Source organism: Sorex araneus, chromosome 5, assembly GCF_027595985.1.
Source record: "Sorex araneus isolate mSorAra2 chromosome 5, mSorAra2.pri, whole genome shotgun sequence".
Taxonomy (NCBI): domain Eukaryota; kingdom Metazoa; phylum Chordata; class Mammalia; order Eulipotyphla; family Soricidae; genus Sorex; species Sorex araneus.
The window spans coordinates 56,529,875-56,547,305 of NC_073306.1; the positions used below are offsets into that span (position 1 = coordinate 56,529,875).

At 57.0% G+C, this 17,431-nt stretch overlaps 1 protein-coding gene across 1 annotated transcript in view; it reads right to left on the reverse strand.

The window, feature by feature from the left end:
• PADI1 (peptidyl arginine deiminase 1) overlaps nucleotides 1-16,988 on the reverse strand; it is a 42,585-nt gene extending 25,597 nt beyond the window's left edge. Inside the window, exons 1-2 of the mRNA XM_004603377.2 lie at nucleotides 16,885-16,988; nucleotides 78-258 (exon numbers count right to left, since the gene is read on the reverse strand). Coding sequence (XP_004603434.2) covers nucleotides 78-258; nucleotides 16,885-16,976 — 273 coding nt within the window. The 5' untranslated portion in view covers nucleotides 16,977-16,988. The remainder of the gene's footprint in view (nucleotides 1-77; nucleotides 259-16,884) is intronic.
• Between the last annotated feature and the right edge of the window lie 443 nt (nucleotides 16,989-17,431).

Consider the following 17,431-nt stretch of genomic DNA (forward strand, 5'->3'; position numbering starts at 1 on the left):
GGGAGACACGCGAGTGGGGGTGTGCTGGGGGGCAGGGTGAGGCGAGGCAGCCCCGGCGCGAGGAAGCGGCCTCTTACCTTGAGGTCTCCTATGTCCTTGCTGACAGCGTCCACGGAAACCACCACATCCACGCTGGCGTCCAGGGGCCAGTGCGACTGGCCTGTGGGTTCTGTCACCCGGGCAGGGTCATACGCCATGAACACCTTCACCCCGGAGCTCCCGGAGACCCCGAAGGTCTTGGCGCCCTTGGGCACATGACTGGCGGAGGAGAGGAGAGAATCGGGGGTTCAGGGTGGCCCCAGAGGGGGAGGCGGGCCGGTGGGCTGCTAAAGCAGCTCTAGCTAGACGGGGGCGGGGGGTGGCCCCTGGGCCCCGGGCCAGCTCGGCACTGATTGCCACACCGTCCCCCCACTGTCCCTCCGTGGGTGATGTGGACCCAGCACCTGAAGCTCCAGAGACAGCAAACCTCGGGATGACCCTCCCCAGGCCCAGGGGCTCATTCCTGCTGACGCCTCCAAACTCCCAGATCTGGGTGCCAGCGTGGTAGTGTGGCAGTGAAGGTGTTGCCTTGCTGACCCGGGTTCAAGTCCCCTCCAGGAGTGACTCCTGAGCGCAGAGCCAGGAGTAAGCCCTGAGCACTGCCAGGTGTGGCCCCCAAACCAAAGTGAGGGTGATGGTAATGAGGACGATCAATAATAATAATAATAATAATAATAATAATAATAGCACTGTAGCATTGTTGTCCCATTGTTCATCGATTTGCTCATGCGGGCACCAGTAACGTCTCCACTGTGAGACTTGTTATTGTTTTTGGCACATCGAATACATCACGGGTACCTTGCCAGGCTCTGCAGAGTGGGCGGGATACTCTTGGTAGCTTGCCGGGCTCTCCGAGAGGGATGGAGAAATCAAACCCGGGTTGGCCGCGTGCAAGGCAAATGCCTTACCAGCTGTGCTATCTCTTCAGTTCAATAATAATAATAATAATAATAATAATAATAATAGTCTCCAAGTCCTGGACCAGAACCCGACAGGCAATTAGTTAAGTTGACCACCTCCCACACCTCCCCACTACCCCACCCCTCCAGAGCCCCAGGCAGCCCCCTCCCCACACCTCCACCCTGCCCCCCCTCCCCAATCCCAGACTGTTCCATAGGCAGCACCGGGAGTCCCGCCCTGTGCTCCAGGCTCATTAGCAGAGGTTTCAACACACTCCAGCCAGACCTGGGATCACAGCCGCCCACCAGGCCCCTACCTGCCCTGCACTCCCCCTCTCCTGTCCGCTCCAGTCCTGCAGCCTCCCTGTGAGTCCACGAAGAGGCCAGGCTGCTGGCCTCAGGGTCTTTGCACGACCTGTTTCAGCAGCAGAGAACGGGTTGGTTCACCTCTGTGCTGGCCTAGTCAGGCCCATCGGGAACCAGGTCCCTGCTTGCCTGGTGCCAGGACTCAGTGCAGCACACCTCCCGGCTGGGTACTTGAGACTCCGGCGCTCAGGCTCTAGAGAGCTGGCGAGGAGCCTCCGTCAGCCAAGCACAGCTGTGAGGGCCCCACAGTCTGGGGACCCAGAGTTAAGCCACCGCGACCCCTGGAGGAGCATCTTTCGTCTTTTTGGTCCCTCAAATGCACAGGTCTGTGCTCCCCAAGCCCCTGGCCGTGGGGGGCTCACACTGCAGTGAAGAGATGGAGAGGAAGTGCTGTCAGGCCTTTGCCCTTGGGGGGGGGGGCAAGGGGCCCCCTGCTGGCCCCCAGCACAGAACCCTCAGCCTCACGGCAATGCCAGGATCAGGTCTAGCAGGCTGCCAAGATGCTGGGCCCAGCAAGTCCTCAGACACCTCTTTCCTGGGCCTCAAGGACCTTCTCAGATAGTGACCTCTGCCCCGTGGTCCCCCACCCCAGCCACAGTCCCCCCACTCAGAGCTCCAGTCACCCTGCCTGGCTTTCCACAGAGGAAGACTCTCCACGCTCTAGGTGTGAGCTCTCCGATGTTGCAGACATGACTTGAGCAGAAAAGAACCCGAGCAGCCCCGCAGGCAGCTGGCAGGGACCTCTCGGCATGCCCCTCACCCTCCCACACCATCCACACCCAGGGCCTCACGCAGCCTCGATGCCTCAGGAAGTCCCTCCCCTGTGCTCTGGTCTCAGTTTGTCGGTTGCCGTGGGAACCCAATCTCCTGGGTACTGATCTCCCAACTGACTGCATCTCCTTCCTCCCCCTCCCACCATCCCGTGCTCCCTGTCTGCGTGCGGCTCATTCACCTTCCCACCTTGCTGCTGGAGCCACACCTGCTCCGGGCAGCGGACATGGCCTCTGTGGGAGTGACCGGATACCTCTAAGTGGTTCCTCCCATGCTCCCTTCCACTGGGCCCAGAGGTGACCAGGAGTCCTGCGTGTGCCCTGCCTGTCACTTCCTGATCACCGTCAGTCTGTCTTCATTCACTGAGGGAGGCGGCAGCTGCACTGTGTCCAGTGCCACCACGCCCAATTATTTTAACAGCCTCGAGGGATCTCGCCCCCGGACCTCCTCTCTTCCAGGGGTCCTAACCCCCTAGCACCTTCACCATCCTGTGCCCACCTTCTAAGCTGCCAGCTCCCTCCTAAGGCACGATGGGAAAGGAATTTTCTCCCACCCTTCCCACCCAGTCCCGTCCCCTTCTCCTTCCGTCCACCGCCGCTGCTTGCTCCACGCACAGTTCTTTGTTCTGCCTTTCCGCTGTGACCCTGTGACCCTGGACTGTGACCCCTGCTAGACTCATGACTGCTGGCCTCAGGCCACCCTTGGCACCACCCAGCAGTCTGTGACAGCCTTTGATCTTCTTTCTCTTTTAGAGTCTAAGAAAACCATTCCATACTTTCTCCTCTTTCCGTTTCCTCCCCTCGCCCCTCCCCCAGAGCAGCCTCTCTTGCCCTCCATTCCTGAGAGGACAGATGTGCTATAGGTATCACCCATCCCCATCCAGAAAATTCCAGACCCCGCCCTCCTTCCTCCAGCTCCCATTTTACCCCTCCCCCCCGCCACCTTTATTTGATCATCATGGTTTACAAGGTTGTTCGTGATGACTTGTTACAGGCATTCCAACACCAATCCCACCACCATTGTCACCGTCCTCCCACCATTGCCTCCATTTCCCCCAATCCAGCCCCAATTTGCAGGGAAACTCTCGGAGAAAGTTCCACCCAGTTCTTCCTTCCCATCCTCTCTGCAAGATGCCCTTAGTCAGATGCTCCTGCCAGCTGTGCTGCCAAACCCGCAGGGCTTGTCTCTGCTCCTCTTGCTGGTCTTAGAGGCGTTTGCCCCAAATGAGCAGCTCTCCTCCTTGTAAACACCACCCCCCCCCCCGGCCATATCTCCCATATCCTGCAATATCCTTTGTTCTCTTTACCCTGGGCCGTCCCCTCTGCTGCTTCCTTCTCACCCTCTCTCCAACTCCTGAGTACTCCTGTACGTATATATCTGCAGCAGCTGAGTCGGAGTGGACTATGCATGTGTAAACGTTTATTATATATTTTAATGATGGAAGTGATGGATGGCACACAGCACCAAGTAATAGCAGTGTAAATAATACCCTTTATGGGAAAATTTGTTGCAAATTTTTGGCATCAACCAAAGATATTTCGAGCCTTGATGGATCGCTTATATAGCGGTGGCCCCAGAGGTTATATCATAGAGCCGAGGTCTGAGCTCTGCATCTATGTTTGTGTGTTCACACTCTGGTAGTTGCATAACAATGAAATCCTCTAACAGTGCACTTCCCAGAATCCACCACCGTCGTTCAGTGACAAGTAACCGTATAACCTCCTGATTCTTACAGCCAACACAGACTCAGTAAATGGAGAAATATCCCAATCTGCCTATTCTCTCCCCAGTAAACTGGGGTGTGACATGAATGTTGGCAGTTATTTTCATCTGTGCTCAAGAGAAAAGCGAAGATGAGGCAATAAAGAAAAGGGGTCGGAGAAATGGCCCAATGGGCTGCGTGCCTAGTTTGCATGCAGAAGACCCAGTTTGATCCCTGACATCACATGGTACCTGGCCACTAACAGGTGTGACCCCCAAACAATGAATCAGGAGTATCCCCTAAGCACCACCAGGTATAGCTCAAATACCTCCCAAGAAAGAACAATGGAGATAAAGTACCCTTTATCCTGACATGGATAACTTCTTCACTGACTCAGACTTTATTTGAAGAACCTCCCCAGTGCTTAACTAATTACAATGTAACTTCACTAACTGCCAAGTAACAGCTAGAGACAGCAGACAGCAGCTATGAAGTCTGATCTACATTAACCTCTTCTTCATTGAAAAATAAGAGAGAGAGGAAAGACAGAAAGAAAGAGAGGGGAGACAGAGGGAAAGGGAGGGAGAGAATGAAAGAGAGAGAGGAGAGAGAGAGAGGAGAGAGAGAGAGGAGAGAGAGAGAGAGCCCTCATTTGTAGCCTTCACCAGTTTCTATGGTCTAAGTATTCCCACTCTGGTCAGTTTTCTTAGCTTTCTAACACAACATCCTGGAACTCAGACTTACAAAGAGATGCACAATAGCAACCCCTCCTATAACATTTTACCAATGTAGGTAAATGATTTCTGGAGAACAGATCATGGCAGGGTGTGGCAAAATAAGTAGGAATCAGTGTATTTCTGAATATTTTTACCTTTAAAAATTTATTTAATTGTCAGTATATATACTTAATCTTAAATAGCTGTTTGACAACAGGTTCATGAAGTTCCTTTAATAATGAACGAGATAGGGCCAGAGAGACAGTACAGTGGGCACTGTACTGTCCGCAGCTGTCCTGCACTCCATCCCCAGCACCATGGAAAGTCCCCTGGACACTCCCAGGAGTGACCCCCGGGCACAGGGCCAGGTATCAGCCCCGAGCTCCTCTTGGTGTGGCCCCCAAACCAGCAACAAAATGAACAGGGCAACAAGGCCCCATTGGGGAAGGACCCTACTGCCCCTCTACAGAAGGGCACTGTCCACTTTCCTCCCAGCCTTCCTAAAGGTACTTTCAGGAGAAAGAAAATTCCATTCTTCCCAATTTTGCTGGACACAGACGCGGAACTGACACTGATTCCAGGACAGCCCCAGGCATCAACACTGGCCGCCATCAGAACCAAGGTACCCCTGGCCCAGAGGGATAGTACAGCGGGCAGGGCACATGCCTTGCACACGCCAACCTAGGTCTAATCCCTGGGACACCGTACGGTACCCTGAGCCCACCAGGAATGATCCCTGAGCACAGTCAGGAGTAAGCCTTGAGCACGGCCAGATGTCGACCAAAACGAAACAGAAACAGAATCAAGGATCACACAGACGATCAACTAGTTTTACTGAGATCTACCTCACAGCAGATCCAGCTGGCCCCGAAACACATCTGCAGTCTCCCCCCTTTCCAGAATGTGCCATTCGAACAGTCACACTGAGCAGCTGGCGGGGTCCCTGGCCCAGAGCCTGTGCCCGCTCACCCCCGCTGTCCTGACTGTCCTTTCAGCTCCCAGCCGGGTACCTGGTATGGACGAAGAGCAGCACGGAAGCTCATCTACAGATGAGGGAAAGGAAGCCCTGAGCCCGGGGGTGACTTTTCCAGGGCGGCTTGACTGAACCAGAGCTCTAGTCCCATTTACTGAACTCAGAATTCCTGCCCACACATCCAGGAGCTATCAGGCACCAGGACAGGGCATCCAGCTGTTGGCAGAAAGATTTCGAGCGCATGGAAGGCCCCTGACCCCTGCTTCACTCTCCAAACATTGCCCTCGGCGGGTGCAGCCCTTCCCAGGGGCTCAGGGCCACACACAGCCAATCCCGGGTTGGGTGCCAAACTGACATCTCCAAGTCAGCGCTCTGGCCACGCAAGCCCTGACTTGGTCTTGGTAGAGAACCATCACCACGATCACCATGATGCTGACGATGAAGCAAGAGGGGATCGGAGAGTCAGAACAAAGCCACCTGGAAGTTTTAGGACGTTCTGAGCCCAGCCTGGCTCTTTGCAGCTGAGAGACCCCCTCCACATCCCACTCGGCTGTTCATCTCTGCTCTCGGGTGGGTCTGGGGTCTGCAATGGTTTCTTGGGATGTTTTTTTCTGCCTATGGGACTTTGGGGTGAGCACCCTACAGCAGAGCTACCCATAACAGCCCCCCATGAGCCTTTGGTCAACCATGCAGACCCCTCAGGGCCGGAACAATAGCACATTTGCCTTGCATGTGGCTGACCCGGGTTTGATCCCAGGCATCCCACCTCCAGAAGAAATTCCTGAGTGCAGAGTCAGGAGTAACCCCTGAGCATCACTGGATATGCCCCCCCCAAAAAAAAAATCCCAAGAAACCAGTGCAGACCCCAGACCCACCCAAACCCCAGTCTAAGGCCCAAACCTGCCCTCTAAACTCATAGGCAGGCAAGGGAATGGATTTGACAGCATCCCCTAAATGGGAGGGACCACAGTCATTCCCACCGAGGACACCCTTGAAGTAATCACTGTGAATGTCATCCCCATCACCTCCGTCATCACGCGCAGGGGTCTGCATGCTCACGTGACCCTCTGCCCCTCCCCCCCAGTGCCGCCCCTGCTCCATCGCTGCAGGCAGAGCAACCATGGGCACGGGAGAGGGAGGAGCTTTTCCACCCTTGAAGACTTCTCATGTCACCTCCACCACACAGCAGTCTGGGCTCTGGGTGAAGTGTGACCTCAAACCGGGCCCCTCCTGGCTTCGAGCCTTGGTTTCCCCTCTGTACAAATAGTTATTATCTAAGCGCTACATCCAAGAAGCGTTGTGAGAGGCGGGGATCCATGAGGCAATGCCTTTGAGGTGCATACAAAGGCGCCTCATTGATACCGGCGTGACGCAGACGAGCAGCTGTCATTGATCTGTCACTGCGACTCCAACTCTTGGTGAGAAGGAACATGCAGATGAGGTCAGAAGGGCACAAGGGAGTTCCAGGCACGTACAACCAGCAAACTACAAGACCCAACATGCCTTGCGTCCGCGACAGGAAGTGACACTCTGTCCCTCCCCTAGTGGAATTGAAGAAAGAGGCACCGCTTTACCCAGCAAAGGAACCCCCAGAGGGGCTGACTTTGACTCTGATAAGTGTGTCTGTAATCTCACCAAGATGCTACACTTGCCAATGCCTTGCTTTCCTAAATAAGCCCACTTGGTGAGGGAGATAACTTTTGTTTGAGGCACACACATTTCTGGAGTACCCAGGAACCCAGCCCACTGGGAGGTAGCTATGTCCTTTCTTCTGGGTCCTGTAGCACTGGTGCAGACCTTCCTTGGGGCACCTGCAGAGCCCGTCCATGCCATCAAGCACAGATTCCTGCCTGACTCGCCCTGGCACATCCCTCGTGCCCAGGGCAAAGCCTGTCATGCCAGGTAAGTAAAAAAGACAATAAGGAGAATGGAGCTGCTTCTTAGAGAATGTCTGTAGCACTGTAGCACTGTTGTCCCGTTGTTCATCGATTTGCTCAAGTGGGCACCAGTAACGTCTCCATTGTGAGACTTGTTGTTACTGTTTTTGGCATATCGAATATGCCATGGGGAGCCTGCTAGGCTCTGCCGTGCAGGCAGGATACTCTCAGTAGCTTTCCGGGCTCTCCGAGAGGGACAGAGGAATCGAACCCAGGTCGGCCACGTGCAAGGCAAATGTCCTACCCGCTGTGCTATCGCTCCAGTCTAGAGAATGTCTAACAAGACAAAATAATGTCCATGCAATGAAAGGCAGCACAGAAGGTAGGGGACAGGGACACTAAAGTCATCCCGTAATGCCCAGCCGTGCCTGCTCGCCTTGGCTTGCATCAGGACAGCAAGGTTCCAGGGTCAGCAGTGGACGGGGCTGGGGGGCAGAGGGGGCATTTTCAATCTCCTACGAGTGCCAGGTCCATGCTTAGCTTTCAATAGCTGTCCCCCGTCTACACTTCCCAACAGCCCTCCCAGCTACGCGTGCTGGCCTCATTTAACAGATGAAGAAATCCCAGAAGTGTTAAGTAACTTTCCTAGGGCCACAGAGTTGGCACAGGGACGAGAGAGCAACAGGTTTGTCTTCTATCTTATGTTGCTCCAACTGGCATTAACATGTGCCCCGAGCATGCCTCCTGCCGGGACAGGAGGGAAGCTGAGTGGGAAGGTTAGAGGGAAGAGAAGGAAGATGGGGCACTCAGCGTGGAGACCCGCTCTCCCATCATCCCCTCACTTCCCAGCCTCTCCTGATCGAAACAATATTTTTAAAAATCACTTTCCCTCTTAACATTGGCCAGAACAGAAGCCCTTGCACAGTATTAATGAGGTGCAACGTCATCATGGATTTCTACATGTACTTGTTGTTGTTGTTTGTTTTTGCTTTGGGGCCACACCCCGTGGTGCTCAGGGGTTCCTCCTGGCTTTACTCTCAAGAACTCCTGGAGGTGCTTGGGGGGACCATATGGGACGCTGGGTCAGCCGAGTGCAAGGCAAGGACCCTACCTGCTGTACTATCGCTCCCGCCCTTCTGTATGTACTTTTTTTTTTTTTAATGAAATGAGCCACAGCCTGAAATAATGGACATCTGCCATGGACTGGATGTGTCTCTCTCATCATGCAGGTTGAGCCCCCAACCACACGACGGGCATTTGGAGGTGGATCTTAAGGAGATAATTATTAAGGAGATAATTAGGTCTAGATAAGCTCAAGAAGGTCGAGTCCCCATTCGAGTGTCCTCATGAGATAAGGAGGGAACTGGAATCCCCCCAACACACAGGCACCCTCTCTGCTAAGTGAGGATACAGTAAAAAGACAAACTGGGAAGAAGGTTCTCATCAGCCACCGCCTGGTCAGCACCTTCATCTTAGCCTTCCCAACTCTCAGAACGTTGAGAAATAATCACCTTAGATGGTTTGTTTGCTTTTGAAGTAGAAAGAGGGGAGCGGGAGGAAGAGGAGAAAAAGGAGGAGATAGAAAAGGAGGAGGAGGAGTGTGGGAGGAAGAGGAAGAAGGAAGAGGAGGAAGGAAAAGGAGAGAGGAAGAGAGGAAAGAAAAAGAAGGTAAAGGTGGGGCTGGAACGATAGCACAGCGGGTAGGGCGTTTGCTTTGCACGCAGCAGATCTGGGTTCGATTCCCAGCATCCCATATAGTCCCTGGAGCACCTCCAGGAATAATTCCTGAGTGCACAAGGAGAAACCCCTGAGCATCGCTGGGTGTGACCCAAAAAGCCAAAAAAAAAAAAAAAAAAAAGGAAAAAAGAAGGTAAAGGTGAAGGAGGGAGGAGAGAAATAAGAGAACTTCCAGTGCAAGTTCCTGGGCCTGGTGTCCTGGGAGCTGGCAGGGAGGCCCAGGAGAGTGGGGACAGAGACATTCGCACCCTTGGAGGGGCCAGCTGACCAGAAAGAAAGTGCCCGTGACCTTCTCTCCATCTGCCTGAGACAGTGACGCTGGACTGTCTCGTGGACTGCAGGTCAGAGAGGGACCTGAGCAGGGGGGCATCCTCAGCCCCTCCCCGGTGGTTGGTGCTTGAGTCCATCCCCTGCCAGCCACTCACCACCTCACACTCCCTGTGCCCGGCCAGTAGGAAGCTTTCCCTGCCGCCGCCTGTCTCCCGGGAACTTCCTCCCACTGGAGCTCCACAGCCACGCCTGGTCTCCGTGACTCGGAAGTCGCCACCACCCGTCTCAGGAGGAGACGTACACGGAAGCCTCAGAGCCCCCACCCCCACCCCCTGGCACAGTCACACCTGCAGGTAGGACGGATCTGGAGAGGGAAAACAGGGCGGGAGGACCGGAAGAGCTGCTGGGTGGCCCAGGGGCTGAGTTGGGGAGAGAGACAGGCGGGAAGGAGCCCGTGTGGGCTCCCTTGAGCGGAGCCATTGGCCATGCCGGTGGGGCCCAGTGCCTCCAAGTGCCTGGCCTGGGGTCCCACCCCATGCCTGGGAGTCTTCTCTGAGCAGCCACCCTGCAGACCACATGCGCTGGGAGCTGAGACCCACAACCCAGCAGTCCCAACAGAGCTGGCTGCCCTGCACCCCCCAGACTCCCGCCCTCAAGGGACTCAGGTAGTTAGGGGTGCATGGTGCCCCCGTGAGCACTCCTGGCTTCTCTGCCTTAACACGCGTTTGCCGATGCTGAGCACCCACTGTGTTCAGGCACCCCCACACCGGTGCAGGGAACACAGAGCGGATGCCCCATGCTGCCTCCGTCCCCACGTCCCCACAGCCCGCCTGCTCGCCAGAGTTGGTCCCCACAGCCCGCCTGCTCGCCAGAGTTGCCGGTCCTCACCCTATGTTACAGGAGACAACAGAAGGTCAGAGGAGGCACACGCAGGGCACAGGAACAGGCTGGGTTGGGTCTCACCTGGGCCTCACCCCGGAGATCTTCCTCTGCCCCTCTCTCCTTCCTGCATCCACTCACTCCATCAGGCTGACCCAGACCCACGGGAGAACCTGGTTAACAGGCTCTCATGGGGTGAAGCTCACAGAATGGGGGATCAGGCAGACCTGGCATCAGACCCCAGCTCCGGGGCTCAAGGAGATGTTCAAAGTTGCCTGGCTTGTATGTATGTTTGCTTGTTTTGTTTTTGGGGAGGCCATGCCTGGCGGTGCTCTGAGGCTCTGCACTCAGGAATGACTCCTGGTGGGGTTCAGGGGACCATACGGGATGCTGGGGATAGATGCCAGGTTGGCCGTGTGCAAGGTAAGCGCCCTACCCGCTGTGCTATCTCTCCGGCCCAATGCCTCATGTGTTCGAGGCTCCAGGTTTGCTCCCCAGCGTCACATGGCTTCCTGAGCACTGCCAGGCGTGGACCTGGTGGTCCCAAGGCAGCACCACCCTGACTGGGTGGCCCAGCTGGGAATCATCCCAAGGCTCCCTAGAGGAAAATGAAGAAAAAAAAAAAAGAGAAATTCCAGCTCCAGTAATTCGGGGCTGTGTCACTCTGGCAAGTCTTTAGACCTCTTTATGTCTCTATTTTTTTGCTCGATGGGCATATCAGCAGCCCCGGTCTCCTAGACTTATAGATTTCACTGAGAGATTGTGTGGGGCACAGATGAGACCACTCTGTCCTTGTCTTTCCCTTCACAAAAGGTGTCCGGAAGCAGGACCCCGGGGAAGAGGGTCTGGAGAGGAGGGGCTTCCGGCCCTCCCTCTACTCTCCTGCTGGACCGGGGGCGTGATGGGCTCCGTGACTGCTCCCGTCAGCCACGGGACCCTCTGGAGCTCCCAGGCCGAGAGGGAACCCCTCAAGGTCATGTGTGTTCCCAGGGGCCTCTCAGGCCCAGCATGGAGCTGGGCGAGGAGCTGGGTTCCAGCTGGTCTGCTAAAAGCCACGTGGCGTGGACGACAGGTGGTTGGGAGCGCTGGTCAGCCAGGCTTCTCCTGGGTCCTCCCCACAGCTGGCTGTGACCAGCCCAGGTCGGGAGGGAGAAGGCCAGAGCCCCAATTTACTCAACATCTTGGGCAAAGATTTCCTTCGAGATCTGGAATCACGCAGGGTGTGGCTGCTTCTCCCTCTCTTCACAGAGATAAGGGTCAGGGGTGCCTTCTGCCCTGTCATTGGTCAGGGAGGGGCCCGCTGAGGGCCTGGGGCTGGGGTGGGCCAGCCAGGCTGCTGGGAGCTTCTCTTAAGTAGACACGGAATGCAGGCTGGAGAGTAGCCTGAGCAGCACCCCCCATGCCCCCCATCGACACCCCTCTTCCCCCAGGCGCTCCCAGAGGGCTGAGCATCAAAAGGTCCCTGCAAGGGAACTCGCCGTAGGCTGCCTGCATAAACCCTCAGTGGCGCTTTCCCCGGCTGCACAGGACGCACAGCATGCCTGCACCCCAGAGACTGGGACATTCCTCACCCCCAAAGCAGGGGCCAACTTCACAGGCACAAATGACAGCTGATAATATCTCCATGCTGCCTGGGAAAGAGGAACCGGGCTCTGAAGGGCTAAGCACTCTCAGCAAGAAGTAATAGGGCCGGCAAGGCCCGGCCTGCTCCCGCAGCTGGTACTGACCCCCAGAGGTCTCACAAGGCCCTGCTGTCCTGGGGCATCCGTCCTTTTTTTTTTTTTCTTTTAAATTTTCTGTTAGTGAATCACCATGAGATACAGTTACAGACTTACAAACTTTCGTGCTTGCATTTCAGTTATACAGTGGTAGTGGTCGAGTGCCTATCCCTCCACCAGTGCCCATTCTCCACCAACAATTGTCCCAGCTTCCCTCCCACCACCCCCACCCCACCCCCTCCACCCCACCCCACCCTGCCTCTGTGACAGGGCATTCCCATTTGCTCTCTCTCCTTTTGGGTGTTGTGGTTTGCAGTAGAGGTGTTAAGTGGCCATCATGTTTGGTCTATAGTCTACTTTCAGCCCACATCTCCCATCCTGAATGGGCCCTCCTAGCACCCTTTACTTGGTGGTCCCTTCTCCGTCTGAGCTGCTTTTTCTTGGGGCATCCTTCTTGGGGTCCAGCTTTCCCTCCTTACCGGAGTCTAGAAGCCTAGCCTTCTCCACCCTTCTCTCTGAGGCCCTGGCCACCAGCCTGGCTCAGAAGGCACTTCCTCCTTCCAATCCTTGAGCCTCCAACACGGTGAGCTGGGGCAGGGCTCACCTGTGTGCCTGGAAGGTGCGCTGCTAAAGCACCTGGCAGGGTTTCCAGGGGCCATGGACTCCAGAGGAAGGCAGCTGAGCTCTGTTCTGGAGCACACGGTAGTCCAGGGGCTAACACATATCTGTACCCCCTGAAAAGGAGCCCGCAGGCCCCCACTCCCCTAACACTGAACTCCAGGCCCCGTCTGCTCTGACTTCCTCATCCAGAAGCCCCCATGTCTGCATCCCAGAGCAGAGCGCCTTTGCTGGGCTCCCCAAGGAACAGCTGTCCTCAGCTGGGCCTGCATGCACAGTTCCTTCCAGCCCACCCCCTGCCAGTTCCCCGAATCTGTGCACATCAGGACCACTTGGCAGAGCTGATTGGTGGATGGGAAGCCAGAGAAAGGAGGGGGTGCTTCTTGAGACACAACTCGAGGGACGTGCTAGGGGAGGGAGGAAACTCCTCACTTCTCCATTCCTGACCTCAGGAATTTCTCAGGGTCCTCAGGCTCAGGGGGATGAACTCAGGAGGTGCCACCAGCCTCACTGGGTCAGCGGTATTGAGACAAAGGATGGGGATTGGGGTGAAGGAGAAGAAATTGGGGATGGGAGTGTGGTGTGGAAGCATGGGAGTTGACAGGGGAGCTGAGATTTGAACAGCAGGATCTAAGAAACTACGAATAACAAAAGGAAAAGGGAAGAGAGAGGAGGGGATGAGTAAGGGGGTGTCCAGCTTGTCCCCAGTGTCAGGTGGCCGCTGAGAGCAGGGGAGAGGGGACTTCTGCAGGAGTGGGGTGGCTCTGGGGCCTCCTGACGCCCATATGTGCATGTCTAAACACACTCACTCTGGTGTTCCTCCCAGTGCTGTAGCCCCGGAGTTCTCAGCAAGTGTCTCAAAGCTGGGCTCGGCCTTGGCACCCAGAATCCTCAAATGCGTGGAAAAATGAAGGACAAGATACAAACAGATGATGCTATCAGGGCTGTAAACGCATGGCCCCGCCCGGTTCTTGGAAACTGGCAGTCCCCATGCACGAATGCATTCGTGCGGGCGCTAAGCCTGTAATTACCTGGCGAGGAGCACAATTATGCTTCTGTTAAGCTAAAAGCAGTCATTTACTTAATATGAATATTTAGAACATAGATACCATGGTTCCATCACTCTGGTGTAGCATTTTTGCTTTTTGAAGCATAGAGAACCCCAGGAGTGGGGGGAGCGTGCTATGTGGGGAAAAGAAGAAGGAGAAGAAGAAGGAAAAGGAGAAGGAGAAGGAGAAGAAGAGGAGGAGGAGGAGGAAGCAGCAGCAGCAGCAACAATGCTGAGGTCTCTCTCTGATGGACCTGCGAGGTCCTGCCAGCATCTCCCCTCCACTCCTCAGACTCCCCCAGTGTCTGACCCTTGGTCTCTCCTATTCTGGTCTTTTGCCCTTGCCCACCCCTGGCCCCCACCCCCAGCTGCCCTGCCCCTCTGTGTCTGAGAAGCAATGTCCACCATGGCCTCCTCTCTGGGCTCTGATTCTGTTCTTGTTTCTTGGGTTTTTTTAATCACTTTGGGGACCACACCCAGCCATGCTCTGGGTCTACTCTGTGCTCAAGGGTTACTCCAGTGGTCCTAGCAGGGGTCGTGTGATGCTGGGGGTGGAACCCAGGTCTCCAGCATGCTAAGTCCATGCTCAGTCCCTTGGGCTATCTCCACGGTCCTCAGAGCTCTGATTCTGGCCACTGGGCAGACTAAAGAAGGCCAAGCTGGACCACAGACAGATTCCGCACACTGCCCACCCTCTTTCTAGCGTGAGTCCTGGGGCGGGGGTACCTGTGAGTCCCCAAGCAAGGACAGGCCCAGTCAGGACAGTCTGTTTAGATCCTCGGGGTGAGGACAGGGTGGCGAACTAGCCCACTGGGGCCAGGTCAGGGTGGTGAGCTAGCCCACTGGGGCCAGGTCAGGGTGGTGAGCTAGCCTGCTGGGGCCACGTCAGGGTGGTGAGCTAGCCCGCTGGGGCCAGGGGTAGAGTCAGTGGCACCTGCTAGGCCTGGGAATTTCTAAGGGTTCCCTGGGTTGGGACACCTGCGGCACACAATTACCCTAAACACAAATATTTCTCCAAATAATCAGTCCACAAAGCACTCAGGGGAGAATTAATCACTTCCTGTTATGTCACCCCCAATTGCTTCTCACCACAAACTCCCCTACAGGGCTCAGGGAACCAGGACTCCTCTTCTCTGGGGGATGGTGGGGGGGTCGCCTTTGCTCTCAGACTAAACAGAAGCCCCCTTCACAGTCTGCATTGGAGCTGAATAGCTGTCAGCAGGGCTCAGGAAACGCCAAGTTCATCATCAGAGGGAGCCCCTGGCCTCCCCTCGTAGGCCAGGCACTCCCTGGGCCCAGCCATGCCCCCTTCTTTGGTCTCTCTGACAATTCCACATGCCCCCTCCCCGCCCCCGAAGCACCACTCTCGCAGCCCGACACACTCCCAGCCCACTCCGTGTAGAATAAGCCTCGGCTCCTATTTGCCCGGTGCTGGGTGGCCGGGAAGAAGGCTCTGGTGGGCACTGCGTGGGAATGTCACCGTGAGGGCACAGGGCCCTGGGTAGTCCCCACTATGGCAGTTAGTCAGGGCATGGCAGCTAGGACACCCCCTGAGTGGCTCGCTCGGGTTCCAGAGCAGAACCTCGAAGGCCAGCACGGTCCCACCATGCCAACCCCGACTTCCTCTGCTCCTCCCTGCTCTGCGGCATGGTGAGACGAGCGGGCAGTGAGGACTCGTCTCACTGTGGGGGGAGCCGGGAGCACCTCCTGTTTCAGGCACCCCCCACACCCCCATGCCCGGTGCCTCCCACTCAGGCCGGCTCATTTGCTCCTGCCCCGAACCCATGAGTCAGAGCTGTTGTTCCCTGCGGAGGAAACTGAGGCTCAGCCAAGCGCAGCAGCTTACCCAGAGCCGCACATTCCCCGTGGCGGCTGGGGTGAGAGCTAGGTCGGTTCCACTGTGGGCCCGGGGCGCCCTGCCTCTGCATGGAGAGGAGACGGGGTGCCTGGGGGTGCTCTGCCAGAGCATTCCCAAGAAACGGTGGCCCAGAGAGGGCCGGCAAGGGGGCTCATGGCAGAGCCAGGGCCAGACAACAAGGCAGGGTGCCTGGCTCCCAGGCAGATGCTTCCAGCCTGAGTCAGCAGCGCCTCCGCTCAGGGCCCGAGGTTCTGAAATTACCTTCGAGAAACAGCCAAGCCAGGAGGCGGAGGGAGGAGAGCTGGGGTCAGGAGCCAGGCAGGTGCAGGGGGCGGGGTGGGGGGGGGGGCTTCCCTGCTCTGGCTATTGCAAACAGGGCTGCCGTGAGCTCTGGCCGCTCCGCAGACTTGTCTGAACTGTGCCGCGTTGTGCTTTACTGCCCCAAACCATTGTTTGCTTCTCTGAAACTCAGGCTGAACCGGCTGCCCTGAGTTTGTCTTCGCTAAGTTGGCAGCCCGGTGTTTAAAGGGCTGCAGGAAAGGGCAGCTCTGCCAGCCCCCAAACTGGGAGCTCCAGCCCCAGCCCAAGCTCCCTGGCATGGCTCAGAGTCGAGGCCTGAGCTCCAAGTGCCCATATCTCCCTCCCTGGCACCATCTCTGGGGCCCAGGCTACACTGGGTGGTAACAGGGTGCTGGGACCAGGTGTTGGGGGATCAGCTCCCACTTCAGCACAGACCTCCGCTCTGAGGGGACCCTGCCTGCAGCCCCGTCTGATCCACAGCGAAAAGGGAGACAGTCGATGAGACCTCAGACATCGTCTGCTCCAGCCAGGTGGGGAAACTGAGGCCAGTCCCTCAGCTGGGCAGAGGCAGCAGGGGAAGCTGCTGCTTCTCCTCCGATGTGACTGTCACCACCGTCCAGATGGTCCCGCACACGAGTGCCAGGCCTCGGTCCAAATTCTTTCCCATTTTCAATTCATTGAATCACGCCCTCACCACGCCCTCCTGTGCCGATCACACTGATTGGCATCCAGGGATCAGGCTGGCACACACCCGCCCCTCCATCCCAGCCAGATGGCGTGCTGGCAAGATGCCGAGGGGTTGCCCGCTCCTGTCCCTGACGGGGTCAGCAGTTCATCCGGCCGCTCCCCGAGAGACCCAGCATCAGACGGCAGGGCCCAGATCCCGGAGCCGAGCCCCGGGGCTCCGAGTCGAAGCCAGAGGTGAACCTGCTGCGCTCGTCCCTCCCTGCCAGCCTCCACAGCCAACCCCACCTGCTCCGCTGTCAAAACAACCTGCCGGCACCTTCCCGCACCTTCCCCCCGATGCCCACGGCTGGCCAGCGCCTGCCCTGGGGCCTCGGGGCACGGGGTCGCCTGTCCCCTGCAGCAGGGCGGGGGGCCTCGGGGTCTCACCTGTGAACGTCCACGTAGGTCTCCACTCCCACCACACACACGGCGTAGGTGGGCTTCTTGAGGGACAGCTGCACGGCTCTCTGCGGGGCCATCCTGCGGCCCAGCTCCCGGCCTCCCCACCTCCTCTGCGGGGCGCCTTGTCTCCAGGAAGGAGGGTGAACTCTGAGGAGCCCGAGCTTTCCTCCTCCCTTTTAATTTCACCCTGTGACCTGATTAGCCGGCCGGAGCCAGGTCCCACCTCCTGACTCCACACCCAGCCCTCCTCACTCAAGCAATCCAGGAGACCAGGGGAGGAGGTGTCCTCAGCCTCTCTGGGCGCCAGGAAGAGGGTGGTTATTGGGGGGCGGGGGGAGTTGGTGGTCTCGGTCGAAGCAATGTTCAGCTGCCAATAGGAGACTCCCAGGCAGCCCCCCCACCCCGCACCCCGCCACCCCCTTTCTTTGGCTTTGCCTCCCCCCTCAGACTGTGCCTGAGGCCACGTTGCCGAGCTGTCAGCATTTCCTGAGGGCTGACTGTGTGCTGCTCGGGCTCAGCACTTTCCAGATCT